The following is a 15,077-nucleotide window of genomic DNA, read 5'->3' as shown; positions in this document are numbered from 1 at the left end:
TCCCCCACGTGGCCCTTTGGTAAGTCATCACTCATTTATCCATACCAAAAGAAACAGTAATCACACTGGTGATCCACTACTTCTTTTTACTGAAGAAATCTGGTGAGCTAATAACATCAGGAAATGAAATATTCTAAATGACTGTGTTTTCTGGTTACTTTAAAACCTAATTCTGTGCATTTTTCCCTCTTGCTCCTGTTGGTCTTAGACTTGGAATTGAGTGAAATCAGCGTAAGCTCTCAGAGTTTTGAATAAATGACATAATATATATGAAGCTTCTAGAATAGTGCACATGGGTAAATACTCAAAGAACTGTTAGTTCCCTTATTCGTTCCCCTTCCCTCTTGCTTCTGCCAACCATAGCTTTGCTTCCTCTTCTGCAGTTTAGGATTCAGGAGCTGAGTTTTCACATGTGATAAGTTAATTCCCCAACAGAATGTAATGTTTCTTTATTCTCTTAATGATCTGTCCAGTGAGTTTTAATTATAGAGCCCCTCTAAAAACTCCTTGCCTTGACCTTTTCTCTTCTTCCCTTAATTTCCACCGAGGGATCACTGAAGTTCAACTCACAGTTTGTATTAGAGACTAATGTTGTGTGTAGCACTATACTAAGATATAGGGATACGAATTCAGGAAAACATTGATCCCACCTGGCAGAGTTAATTTTATGTGCCAGCATGACTGGGCCACAGGGCACCCAGACAGTCTTTCAAACACTACTCTGGGTTTTTCTGTGAGGGTGCTTTTGAATGAGATTAACGTTTTAATGCATGAATTTGAGTAAAGGAGATTGCCCTCCACAATGTAGGTGGGTCTCGGCCAATCAGCTGAAGTCCTGACAAGAACAAAAGGGTCTCCTTCCCCCAAGTAAAAGAGAATTCTTTTGCCTGATGGCCTTTAAACTGGAATATCCACGCTTCGGGCCTGACAGCCTTTCAAGTGGGACACTAGCTCTTGCTGATTCTACAGCAGCCTTCCAGTCATCAGACTTGAACTAGACCATCCATCAGCTGTTCCTTGTTCTACAGCAGCCTGTTGCCTCTGGACTCAAAGTGGGACATCGGCGCTGCAGATTTTGGACTTGCCAGCCTCCAATTCCTTACAATGAGCCTCTTTCTCAGTCTCTTTCTTTCTCTCTCTGGATGGATGGATGGATGGACTGACAGATAGATAGCTATACATCATAGATATAGATATACAGATATAGATACATAGATCCTATTGGTTCTGTTTCTCTGAAAACCCTGAGTAATACAATACCCTCAAGAAGCTCAGAGTACAGTCATAGGGATATACCCAAATAAGCTTTCTCCATGAAGCCTTTCCCAAACAATAACACAGAATGTGGTGCTATGAGCCAAATAAACCATCAAACAGAAAAACTATCAATAAACATTCACGGAGTGAATTAAAAGTACTTGAAAGCAGAAGCCGCCAAGGACAATATCAGCCCATGTAATTCATTCCCTCAAGGATTCTCATAAAGTGAGTGATCTGGTGTCAATTTACAGCTAGGCTTGCCCTTTCCTGCACATGCTGCCTAGATAAGATTTCTCTGCTTTTATGAGTTAGTTACTGTTATTTGAAGCAGGTCATTGGGAAATAAATTTAAAACAGGGAGTACAGTTATAAATTAGTTCATTCCCCTCGCAGTACAGAGTACAAATAAGAAGCAAATAAGCTCACCTGAATGGCAGCCAAGTTCTTCTGCTCCTGAGATGGTGCCTCATGGACAAAGCGAAGCCAGTTGGAGTGCCGTGGGTTGGTAGCATCCAATATGTACAGAACTTCTCCCTTACTCCCACGAACCTGAAACATAAAAGCTCCTGAATTTGTACTTGAAGTTAATACTAACCATACTAAATAGATTACCCATACTAAAAATAACATGATATTTTTTATAAGTATTACCTTTCTTATTAACAGGTGTTGAATAGATGCTGGATTAACATCCGTTCTTCCCTTTAAACATATGTACAAACAGAGCCTACTTTAATTTGGCAGATGTCTAGATGACTCACAATTGCAATCAACTCTCAGAAACATCCGGTGTTGATAGCTCTTTTCTGGTCAAGATTATTTATTTGTAGGTGTATTTCAATATATGTGTCACAAATGCAATTGTTCAGGGGATAACTATAATTGCAAACCATCCCCTTTCTTTCCACCCAAGACGGCAGGGCTGCTTGGTTCCCCAAGTGGGAGGGGTGGAGCTGGATAAATCCTTTCAATTTCTCTCTCCACCTGCCTACGGAATCATTTCCATATGCGGAGAATTTGCTAATCTAACCAGTGGAATCTGACATCCCCTGGGCCACAATTCACATTTTTAACTAGTGGATGAATAAAACAAGTTCAATTTTGTCCTTTCATGGCCTGCTCATGTCTTGCTGAGAACGACGGTGGGCTCTCTGTTTTTTGTTTCTTGCCATAAACCCTCTCGGTCAAATTTACTCAACTCTCAATCAGGGGAGGAGGGTAACTGCCAAAGGAGCAAGTACTCCACTGGGCATTCTTGAATCCAAGTTGCTTCGAATCTAGCTTCTCAAAACCTCTGCATTGTAGGGTACTGGGCACTTGCTCAGTTTAATAAAACATATACCAATCTCTACCCAATGTTCATTGTGTGTTTATATTCAATTGGAATTGAGGAGGGGGGGGAAGCAATGCGTGATTAGCACTCCACATCTCTAACACCAAGTAACACAAATATAAACACTATACCTTCACTGACTTGGAGTGGGAAAAAACAAATTCCAGACCTCCAAACTTTTATAAAGTAAAGCACAACTAGCCTAATAAGGTACGTATTTTCATGATACATTTGGACAATCATTCATTCACTGAACAAATACTGACTGAGTCCCTACCATAGTGCCAAGTACTGCTAATGCACTGGGAATCTTTCAGTGAACAAGACAGATAGATGAAGCCTGACCTCACAGCACTTAAGAGCAAACAAGCACAGAATATAACTTCAGGTAAAGGTAAGTGCTATGAAGACAACTAAAGGATAAGAGGAGGATGCAGAGTGAGGGGAGAAGGGCTCTTCCAGATGAGCTGGTCAGGCAAAGCCTCTCTGATGAGATGACCTGAAAAGAGTCCTAAATGAAGGGAGGGCACAGCCCAGGGGAGAGCTCAGGAAAGTGTGGTTCCAGGCTAGAGGGAACAGCAAGTAAAGGGCAAACAGAAAGGCCCTGAGTTGGAAACAAATTAAGAACAGCAAGAAGGTCATGAGGCTGGAACAGAAGGAGCACCAAGACAATGGTGGGCGTTGAGATCAGACAGGCTGGCATAGGCCATGGTGGGCGTTGAGATCAGACAGGCTGCCATAGGCCAGATCGTGCGCTGACCTGGAAACCAAGAAGCCACCCCTACAGGTCAAGTTACCCAAAAGCTGCTGTGTAAGAACATCTGCTGCATGCACTGCAAGGACTGATATTCAAGATTCTAATACATATTGTCTGGGAAAAAATACAGTTAGCCTGCCCCTTGTATCTTATATCTGCCATGTTTCTCAAACAATCCCTGTTTTCTTAAGGGCCCAAGGATCCTCAATAATCATTTAAAAATCTCTCTAATAAATGGCAGACCCTCACTGGAAAGCAGGGATTTAATTTTCTATACTGTAATCGCTAAAAGAACGTAAGACTATAAATACATCATATTTACATCTCGTATGTTTAGGTGTGAAGCTATGGGAATTTCTCACTAAATAACGATCTCACGCTGAGATCTGCTTTGGGAGGCCCTTGAAAACTGTCCTGCCTTCCTGCTTAGCCGTTAACTCAGAACCCTCACTGCCCACTGGGTGATGCCAAAAATGTCCAGCCACACTGCTGGGAAAAATAGGACACTCTACAACCCCTCTTCAAAGAGGACACCAGTTCACATGTGTTTAAGCAGAGTAAAAAGGTAATTCTAAATATCTGGGTATAAAATCTCCTTTCCAGGCTCCTCCACAGCTACAGTAACAAAACTGTTTATATTGACAAACAACTAAATTAAGCAGAACAGGTAGCATCGCCACTAGATACCTGAAAGATAAATTTTCTCAGAACTGAAATCTAAAACCTACAACTGTTGTTGAAATCCACACAGTCCAACTGATTCTATGTAGGGAAACACCAGCGTGCTCGCCCATGGCAGACCGCATTTGAGAGGAGAAAACTACCTACAGAAACTGGTTAATGGCTCTTCTTAGCTATACATTTGTTACCCAGTATTAAGTACAATATATATCAGATGTGTTTGACATTTGAAATTCTTTCTTCAAAGATGTGAAACACAACAAAGATTTCTCTGTGACTTATTATAATAAGCCCATTTTACCAGGGGCATTGTTTGTTCCTTATTTTTTCAGCTTTTTCCCAGGCCCTTTGGCTCCAGCTATGTTGAATGACTCAGCCACTCAATTCCAGTCCATTAGATGTATGCACTTTCTGGTTGTCTATTACCTTCTCACATCATATTCTGGCTTAAGAGACATGCACAATTTAATTTTTTATTAAAATTCTTACAAGATTTGTCACATTCAATAATCTAAATTTATATATTATCACTTATACTCTCATAACAACACTATAATGATATACTACAGTGGCCTACACATTCATATTTGAGATAACTTGTTTTGTTCATTAACAGAGCCATTGCCCATTTGTTTCGCTCTAAACATCCTTACCCAAGTGACTCTTAAGTCCCTGCACAGTCTTTGCAGGCTACCTGTTTTCTCCAGCTTTCGAGTGGCTGGTCCTTTCCTCGTTCCTCCATTCCAGTCCTCAACACTTCACTGCAAGCTGCTGGATTATCTGCTCACATGACTTTTATCTTCCTACCCTAACCCCGGCATTCTCCTCACTGAAATATCTAAGAGACATCCAAGGATAATCTAATCCATCTTTCCTCTTCCCAGAGAAACCAAATCAAAAAAACTCTAGACAGATGGCTATTATTAAAGTCTCCATTTATCTATTTTAATTTGATACTGAACCCTGAGGGAATAAATTGAACATTTTTTTAAAGACTAATGAATAAAGAAGATCCAAAATTCCTCTTAGTACCATGTTCCAGCATCGAACTGACCTTTGCAGCCAATGTGTATTGTTTTTCCTTTCAAAACTAGTTTTCCAAATGCCATCTTATTCTATTTGAATTTTCATGGAAATGAAGTGTATTGGTTACTGTCCTACGGAGGGTCATCTTCTGAATACCTGGGGCTACAAAGAAGTCAAATTCTCATCTTGCAGTAAAAACCATCTCAATCCCAAACTCTGATCTGCACAGTCTTCCTAAGCCAGTTACACAAAAATAAGTTAGCTAAAGTAGGAAAGGGAAAGAAACCCTCATGTGAACATGAAAACCTTCCCCCTTTAATCCAGTCATTCATATCTCTAGGACTCTGTCACTGTATATTAAATGAAAATTATCACTGCGCAGGAACTTGGCAGGTTCTCCGCTCTGTCAAATGCTACCGACGTCCTTTTGCAAGGTCCAAGATAATGTGCTACAACGGATCTGTCTTTTTTCCAGATTAAAGATCAGCAGCGTTAAATATGTCACAGTTTGTCTTCCCACCCAGCAAAGGACAGAAGAAATCACAGAAAGACTCAGCTCAACAAAAGTAAACCCTAACATGTAAATGAAAGAAATGGAAATATGTAATCAAATAAAATATATAAGAATTTTTCTTTCCTTAAATTTAAGTATTTTCCGTTAAATTGTGTCAACTATAGACAGAAAAGCTTATTTATTACTTGGATGGTTCATTTTCACAGCAGAAGGGTCGACAACGTTACTCTATTATTTTCCTTCAATTATTCTGAATGCCTGAGGAATCTTTCACTCAACACATACAGGACATCAGGGTTCCCAGAGCAAAGCTAATCAGCCAGATTGGTCCCCAGACAGGGCAAAATGTACCCAATGGAATTTTATTTAACATATGGTAAAATTTAATGGCAGTGAAATATAGTCAGTTCCAAAAATATACAAATAATATCCTTAATTAGAAGTCACAATATGTTATGTTGATTTATTAAAGAAAATATATTTTCCTTTCTGTCTTTCAACAAGACTTTTCAAAGAAGGTAGTTTTAAGAACTAAGATTTAGAGTATGGATGTCTTTAGAGGATAAAATGTCATCATATTTTTGTATTTAAATTACAGGCATTCTTTCGGCAATTGTTTTTAACTGAAGGCCAGATGCCCTGCCTTCAGTATTTAATTACCCAGGCTTCATGATATCTTTAGGACCACAAAAAACTAAGTGTGCTCAAATAATCAATTCTGACAGCACACTGTTGTCAGATTTAAACTAAAGAGACACACTTTCAGAAATCAGCAAAGATCATCCCTAGGAAATGCTAATGATTTACAGTTTCTAAGCAAAGGGATGGTTGATTTTTTTTTTTTTTTTTTTGCGGTATGAGGGCCTCTCACTGTTGTGGCCTCTCCCGCCGCGGAGCGCAGGCTCAGCGGCCATGGCTCACGGGCCCAGGCGCTCCGCGGCATGTGGGATCCTCCCGGACCGGGGCACGAACCCGTGTCCCCTGCATCGGCAGGCGGACTCTCAACCACTGCGCCACCAGGGATGCCCTTTCCTGTTGATTTTTCAAAGTATTCAGTCTAAAATTCTTCCCAGCTTTGGTGCCTTTAAACACACACACACGTATCACCGTAGCATATCTACTTATATCTCCCCCACATAGTGTCTCATGATCCTAATCCCCAGAACCCCCGTCCTCAGACGGCAAAGCACACAGAGGGAAAACACAGGCTGTTACAGATGACTCTTTACTGAATAACATCCATAATATAATACACACAAAATTAAATAACTTAAAAAGACTGATGAGAAAAATAAAGTCTCTTTTTCATTATAAATAATTAGTGCCCTAAATATTTCAAGCTGGAAGGAACCTCAAGAAGGCATTCTAGAGTGGTAAAAAATGGTAAAAATGCTGGACCAGGAATCAAAAGGCCAGATGTGAGCCAAGCTCTGACTGTATCGCATAGGGTGAGTCATTTCCTCTAGCTGAGCTGAGCCATGGTCTCCTGACCTCTAAAACGGGGATGACAGTCCCTGCCCTGTGACCTCACAGACACTGCGTGAGCCTCAAAGGAATAAGATGCATGACTTCTTTATACCAATGAATATTTTGCAATCACAAAGTTATCAGTACACTGAGGAAAGTGAGGCTCACAGCAACTAACAGACATTCTTAAAGACGAACACTGCTTTCAACAGCACAGCTGGGCACGTATGTACCATTTTTCTGCCATGTCAGCTTTTTCAAGGAACAAACATGAAGGATATCCTAAAAACCCCTATTCAAACCCAAATACATACAAGTAGCCTCTGCTTGGACACCTGAAGTAAGAACAGGTGCCATTACTAGGTAGTAGCAAACCCAGGTGTAGTTTCAGCTGAGCTGACACTCTTCCTTACGCCAAATTCAAACATGTTGCTCTGTGACCAACTGCATTCAATCCCAGCTCTGTCCTTTCAGTAGTTTTAATTTCTCTCCTACGTACATACAGCCCTTCAAATTTCTGAAGGCTGGAGTCCCTCCTTCTCTACACTTTCTCTTCTACAAGAAAATAACTCTTTCCTTGTCTGATGTGATAAACGTTCCTTCACCATCCTGGTTGTCCCCATATAGATGCACACTAATCTGTCAAAACTCTCTTAACACGGGACAGAAGTCAGCACACAAAGGACTATTATGATCTGGGCACTGTCTCTACTGACGCAATTTGAAATCACAAAAGCTTTTTTGGTTGCCACATCTTAGCTGAGGTTGCCTTTTTAATCACGTAAGCTGTATCAAGGAAGTTCTCCTGATACCGTCAAAGGCAAGTTTAACCGAGGAACTCGGTTAGGTTTCTGTAGGTAAGCAAATCCTGTACTTGGGCACCTGTACAGATTGTTTCAGAGATGGAAACCTTTTATTTGGTACTGTCTCAATAAATATTTTATTCACTAAAAGCTCAGCTAATGTGTCCTTTTTTAAACTGTCTTGCCTTTATTTCCTTTAAAAGTTCAAAAATAATTTATAAGAGGTAATGAGAGACTTACTTGAAAAGCACTCCATATCTTGCTTTTCAAAGTACTTTTTAAATTGGGCTAATTTTTTAAAAGAAGAAATAACTGACATGACAACGTGAAAGACACAGTGAAAAGCATATCATCTTTTCCATGGTAAATTTATGAGAGAGCCTTAGCAGTGTAGCCACTGTCCCTTTCTACAGTTTTATAAACATGTTCAGACAGTCAGATTTCAGTGACATTTTTGGATAGACTAGTTTTTTACTGCATACAGAATAAAGTAAATTTAGCTGGCATTAGCTTATTATACCCACCGCTTTAGGGGTTTTCTGTAAAGAACATGCAAAAGATAGTGTATAAATACTGTGGCATCCATTTGGACTGCTTAGTGGCTTTTTTTTTTTACATTTGATTTTGTCAATATCATAAGACAGGTAACTTCTCTATAAGTAAAGTATTATTTCACCAAAGAATCAGAAAACCACATTAATAAAGTCAGCATGTCTTTTGACAATTTGGTGTGATCCATCAGATCCATTAGAAATGATTCACAAAACTTTAAATCTGGTTAAAGTTTTATGAGCCTATAGCGTTGCTCAATTTTTAATACAGATTTGAGACTTAGACAAAGCCTTGAAGTCAGCTTTTGGAGAACCCTCCCTACGGTATATTAAAAGGGCACAGAAAATATGGCAAAAATATGAAAATTTTAGTAGCAAAACTCTACTTATCAGACAGGAAAGCATTTCAAAGAGTTGGTCATATAAAAAAACAATGATAATCTCCAAGATCCAGAGATCATAGTTTTGATATTGTTTTTAAAAGATGATGCTTTGTATCTGAACGTTTCTGGGCAAGGGTTATAGAAACACTGAAAAACAAAGAGCACTGTGCAGTCCACAGGGAGAAAAAAGAAAAAGAAAGATCCATTTTTCCTTTGATTCTTATCTCCTAACCCAAATTCCACTGGTGTAGTCACTGTTTTTAGATTTTTCCTAAATATATAGCTTTTCTACAGCTATTAAAATTGAATCTGCCCAGCCCATTTAAATTAACTGTACTCTCTTCATTCACGTCTTCAAAATATACGCAACTTCCTCGATAAAGAAACAAATGAATTATCTTATTATAAGAATACACCTAAGGCAATCAAGTATTTCCCAATCACCAAGGCTCATCCTTTCCCTTCTTATAATCATCCAACAACCACAGTTCTGTGCTGAAGAATTCTAAAAGGTAACATTAGTTATCAGTAAGCAACATTTATTTAACAACATCTACCGTGCAGTTCTTTATCAGTTATTTTAAAACATGCCATGAGAAGCAACAAATGAAATTCTAGAATATAGTTCCCTTATTCAACATCTTCAGTATTAATAAAGAAACAAAACATGATTTAAACAAAACACCCACAGAGCAATGCCTGGTTATTATAAAGTAGATGGACAAATAAACTTCATTCATTTCAAAAACATTTAGTACATACAGATGTAAAGTAACACACAGTTCCAAGTCCTGAGGATGGACCGAAGTGAAAATAGGATATTAGACAAGAGTATGTTATGAAAATCTTTCAGTAGACAAGGTTTGCGAAAGGAGTAAACCCAGCAGGCCTCAGAGGCCTGCTTGTAAGATTGGCCTTTGACTGGCAATGGGAACTTGTGTTCTCAGGGTGCCCCCAGTAAATAGTTAATGGGTAAGGGTGGTTCACTGTTCCTGGACAGTGTAAACACTACGGTTTATGCTGAACACCTGCTTTTCTTCTGGGAATCTGGAATTTTGGTGCATGCTAAGGCAGAAGGTGCCTACAAGCCCCCAGTAAAAATCTTGGGTACTGAATTTCTAATGGGTCTCCCTGTACAGAAACATCACACGTGTGTGGCTGCTTCTTCATGACTGGGAGAAGAGTGAGCTCTGTGTGACCCCTCATGGGAGGGAGAAAGCGTAAGGAAATCTATACATGGGTTCCTCCAGACTCTACCTGAGCCTTCTTCCCTTATGATCCAGCCGTACCGCCTCGCTACATCACTGAAATAAATCTTACCCATGAGTACAACTATATACTGAGTCCCAGGAGTCCTTCTAGTGAATCTCTGAATGTGGGGTAGTCTTGGGAATCCCCAACACACAAGATGAGGCTAGTTCCAGTTGCTGAATGAATGGCATACAAATTTGTCAACAGAAGAGGCAGAAAATCATTTCAAGATCAACAGTTTTATCATACTCATATTTAAATTACACAAATTAAACTACATCCATTCAATGAAAGGAAAAAATAAATAAGACAAAATCAAAGAAAGAAAATAAATATTACAGTTAGGACCGTTCCTTTTCATGGTCCATAATTTTAATGACATGAGATTGTTGCCATATGAACTGGTTTCAGAACCTAAGCCCTGCATAAGCTGTGATTCCACTGCAGGGAATGTTATCCCAATGAAAGAATGGTAGAGCAGCTGAGGCATTTTGCACAGAGGAAGCAAGATGAATGACACTGGTTGGGAAGACACAGCCAGTAAAGAACAAGGGGACTCAAATGTGGTGGTTCAGGCAGCAAATTCAGAGAAATAACAAGAAATAAATGGGAAATGTGTCAATTAGGAAGTTTTTGTGCTTCACCTAACAGAAAGTGCAAAGGCTAATCAGGATGCGGCCCAGCAGGAATCATCTTCTTGGTGATAATGTACTACTACATGGAGGAAGAGTGCGAAGTAGGAAAGGATTCAACTGGGAAGGATGAAGGAGAATGCATGATGGGTAGGCATCCAACAACTCTAATACACAGGATGGACTGCGTGTGGAGGGAAAATTTTATGAAAGGAAAAAGAACTAAATAGGCTATTACCATGAGCTAGATGTGAAATAATAAGGCTCTGGAAAGAGGTACGGTAGGAAGTTTAGAAGCCTTGAAAGTTGGCACCTAATACCTGAAAAATAGAGTATAGAAGAAGGAAAATCAGACAGACCGTTCCCCTAGAAGGTCTGAATCCAAAGCAGACGAAACAAGATAGACAGGCATATTGAAGGTAGCTACAGGAAGGAATACAAACACAGAATGTAAATAATATTTATGTCATATGCAAGCAGAGAAGAAAGTAGAAAATTCTTCTCAAATCCTCCTCCCACACATCTAGCCCTTCAGGTGGGTTGGCCAAGGATTCCCTACTCTCTATAGTTGTCATGATACAGTGGAAAGATGCTGGAATATGACCCTCACGTACAATTCATAGAAGGCCCTTGAGTATCACAGGACAGTATCAGTAAGGGTAATTAACAGTATATCCTCCGAATTAAGGAGTGTTCAGAAAAAGAAGTCTTCTTCAAGGAGTGGATCTTCACCTGCTCCTGAAAGATTTAGGTTTCTCACTCAAAATTTACAGAGAAAGTTCTTACTTCCTATCTTGCAAATGTGCACAGAAGGACAGCCTCAGAAGGGGCCACAACAACCATGTTGTACGTAATTCTCTCTTACTGTAGCTCATTTTCTAGAATTCTGCCAAAAGGCTCATGTTGCCCGGAAGCAGGGCCACTGAAACAGGAGTGTCTCCCTGCTACAGACCAAGCTGTGTCTGGCATCAATCATGCTCTGGCAACAAAAGGGCTGGCAAGGAATGCCATCCAAACCTGGAACACAAATAGCGCAGCAGAGGATGTTTTCTGATAAAGAAAGCTGGGGCTTTCCCCTTGATCTGATTTCTTTGCAGCTGGCCATATACGCCCAGGCCTAGGGAGTCAACGGAAATGAGAAATCCCCCTGGGAAAGAGCCCTTGAGAAAAAGAATCTTGGAGAATCCAAGGGACTCTTCCAGAGTGTGGTCCCTTCCAAAGACCCAGGGCTTACTGGGCTATCTTGGTGGGCCCTCTGACTCTACCACTCAGGCCACTTAACCCTCACTCTCAAATCCCTGCACCTCTGAGACCAGCTCATGGCCTGCTTGAGAAGAATATGGGCAGACACTGAGATTATTCAGTCCATGCTATTGCTAAATCAGCCCTGCTAGCAATCCTGCTCCAACTCTGGTACTACAAAATCCTAAAACTGCATTCTTGACTTGTTCTCTCATGGGATAATCTGCTCTCTCATTCCCAACCAAGTCCCTAAGTGACTGGGATCCCACCCAGCTCGCTTTACATACAACGTACTCACTCTATTCACTGGATTCCTTTCCCTCAATCCCGACTTCTTTTTAACAGGGCACAGTCATGCGCTGTTGGATTCGTCCAAGGCCAGATGAAGGCCAGCCCAGGTCCCTGCCAGCACCCTGCCGTCGGTGCTCTTTGGTCCTCGACATGCCAGCAGTCCCACTCCTCGGGGATGGGTAACCCAGATGGCAGATTATAGTTCCTGGGCAGCAGCTCAGATGCTCCTCCAAGACTGATCTCCTAGATTCTTATCTACCCTTGGACTCAAATCCCAAACCTGGACCTGCTTCTGGATCAGATGCTCTGCCTCTTTCTGACCAAGAGCATACACCAGGACTGACCAGCCTCACCTCCATCAGAGCATCCTAAACTTTTCTTGTTAAGATGTCAAGGAAAACTACTGGATTTGGGGTATGTTCTGGCAATGATCTACTATCTGAACATAAAGAGCCTTTTCCTAATTGAGTATTTTTCCACACTGACTCAAAATCTATCTTCAAATCCATGCTCCACACTCTCCCCAGAGTCCTCTCTGTAATTCACCCATCTCCCCATGCTAACGCCCATTTAGAAGCTGCCTATTTTCTGCCAGAAGTCCTTGGCATGACGTAGGAGGCCCTTCACATGCTGATTTGTCTTGTCTCAGCCCAGGTCACTCTACCCATCTCCCACGGCACTACACACAGGTACACACCTACACACACCTGGCCCAAGCAATCTAAGAACACACATCTTCTGCCTGGAAGAGGGGAAAAGTGCTCACACTTCCACCTGAGGGATGCTCACATGAGTCAGATCCCGTGACAAAAGGCTCTCATTTGGGTATCATGTCACTCTTACCGAAAATACGCCTTTGATTCAGTCAAATTCACTCTATGAAAACCAAAACATAAAAGAAAATGATACTGCTTTAAATAACAAATAATAATAATAGAAACAGCTGTTAGCTGAGTGTTTATTATGTATCTGGCACTTTGCTAAGCACCTTTACAGGTGTTATATAATTTACTCCTTGAAATAACCTATGAGGTAGGTGTTACATATTAACTACATTTAACAGAAGATGAAACTGAGGCACAAGGAGAACAAATAATTTGTCCAAGCTTTCACAGTTAGTTAAGTACTAGAGCTAGAGTGTGAACCAAGACAATCTAATCCTGAGCCCACCACATTACACTACCTCAATATACTTACAACCTTGGTCACCAGCCGCTGACCGATACGCAGAATTCTAAGAATAACTCCTCAGGACCCTCACCCTTGTAGAATGTCCTCCTGTTTGAGTGTGAGTGGAACCTTGAGTACGATGAGATATCACTATGATTATGTTGTACTGCAGACAGAAGACTATCCTTGGGGACAGCCTAATCCAATCACACAAGATGCTTAATAGCAGAGTTTTCTCTGCCTGATAGCAGAAGAGAAGTCAGAGAGCTAGAAAGCATGGGAGGAATTCGACATGAGGGAGATTCTCCACTCCTCAGACGGACAAGCCACAAGGCAGTCTGCGAGCAACCCCAAAGAAATCTAGGGACTGAAAACAAACCCAGCAATAGAATAAAGAACTCAGTCCAACAACCTCAAGGAACTGAATTCAACCAACAACCTCAATGAGCTTGGAAGCAAACTGATTCTCAAAGCCTCCAGATAAGATTACTCAGCCCTGCCAACACCCTGACATGACCTTGTAAGATCCTTAAGCAGAGAAGCCGCCTGGACTTCTCACCAATAAAACTGTATGATTAAAAAAAGGATGTTGTTTTAAGCCACTAAGTTTGTAGTGATTTGTTATAGGCAAAAGTAGAAAACTAACAACCCTCTCCTGGTACCAAAAATCTACATTAGTTTTCTATCACTGCACAACAATTACCACAAACAGCTTAAAATGATACCCACTTCTTATCTCACAGTTCTACAGGTAAGAAGGCTGGATGAGCTCAATGGGATTATCTGTTTAGGGTTTGTGAAGAAGGCTCTGTGTGGGAATATGCTTCCAAGTTCACTCAGGGTATTGGACAAATTCCAGGTCCTTGAAGCTGTAGGACCAAGAGACTTGCTTCTTTCACTTTAGATGACATAATAGATGATGATTTATAATCTACAAATAATGTTAATTATGTAAAAAAGAATGTGAATGCCTTTAAATATAACATAAACTTATGTTTAATGTAAGGAATTTAGTCTTATAGCAAATGAAAGAAGGGGAGAGAAAAAATAGGGAAGGGACCTAACGTATTCTTTTTAAATTTTAATTCTAATTCTTAGGTTACAGAAACAATCAGTTCCTCTTAAAAAAAATAAAAAGTAGATGCTTCTACATTTCCCATTTCATCAGTTCTCTCCAAATCTTAAACTTTAAATTATGGGGTTTTTTACATTTATTATGGAGCTGCCTGAGTACATTTTCACTGGTGTATATAGAGACATCAAACTTGTATCAAGAACTTCACACATAAGGAAAATACTGACCATAAATATTTTTCTATTACTTTCTCACCTCATAAAGACATATTAAACCATTAAAAATACAGATGTAGAACACACTGAAGAGAAGAAGCTGGGGAAATTGAAAATCAAAAGGTATTATATAACACTGGTTTGAGTTTTTAAAAGTGTGCTTACAAATCTAGGGCTTTCCCCAAGGGAGTGTTTTTAATTTTGCAACAAACTACCTTTTAAGATAAGTCATCTAAAATTACAAAGTGACAAAAACACCTTCTTTGCCCAGAGATATCTCATTTTACTGCCAGCTGTTAGCTCAAAAATGAGAAAAACCTGTCTTATGCACAAACAAAAATCCTAATACTAAACTCTAATGACCAGCTCACTAGACCCAGGACCTTACCTTCCAAATGTGTTCACAGGGTGAAACGGAAACAACAT

The 15,077-nt window shown here is 40.2% G+C and overlaps 1 protein-coding gene across 3 annotated transcripts in view; it reads right to left on the bottom strand.

The window, feature by feature from the left end:
• The window catches only part of PRDM5 (PR/SET domain 5), a 207,742-nt gene that overhangs the window by 138,985 nt on the left and 53,680 nt on the right, over positions 1-15,077 (bottom strand). For all 3 annotated transcript variants that reach the window (XM_067735178.1, XM_067735179.1, XM_067735180.1), the window contains exon 3: positions 1,687-1,809. In XM_067735178.1, the coding sequence (XP_067591279.1) occupies positions 1,687-1,809 (123 nt within the window). The remainder of the gene's footprint in view (positions 1-1,686; positions 1,810-15,077) is intronic.

Source organism: Pseudorca crassidens, chromosome 4 (genome assembly GCF_039906515.1).
Source record: "Pseudorca crassidens isolate mPseCra1 chromosome 4, mPseCra1.hap1, whole genome shotgun sequence".
Lineage (NCBI taxonomy): Eukaryota > Metazoa > Chordata > Mammalia > Artiodactyla > Delphinidae > Pseudorca > Pseudorca crassidens.
Note: the sequence above shows the minus strand (reverse complement) of the source record. Positions and strands in the feature narration are given on the sequence as shown.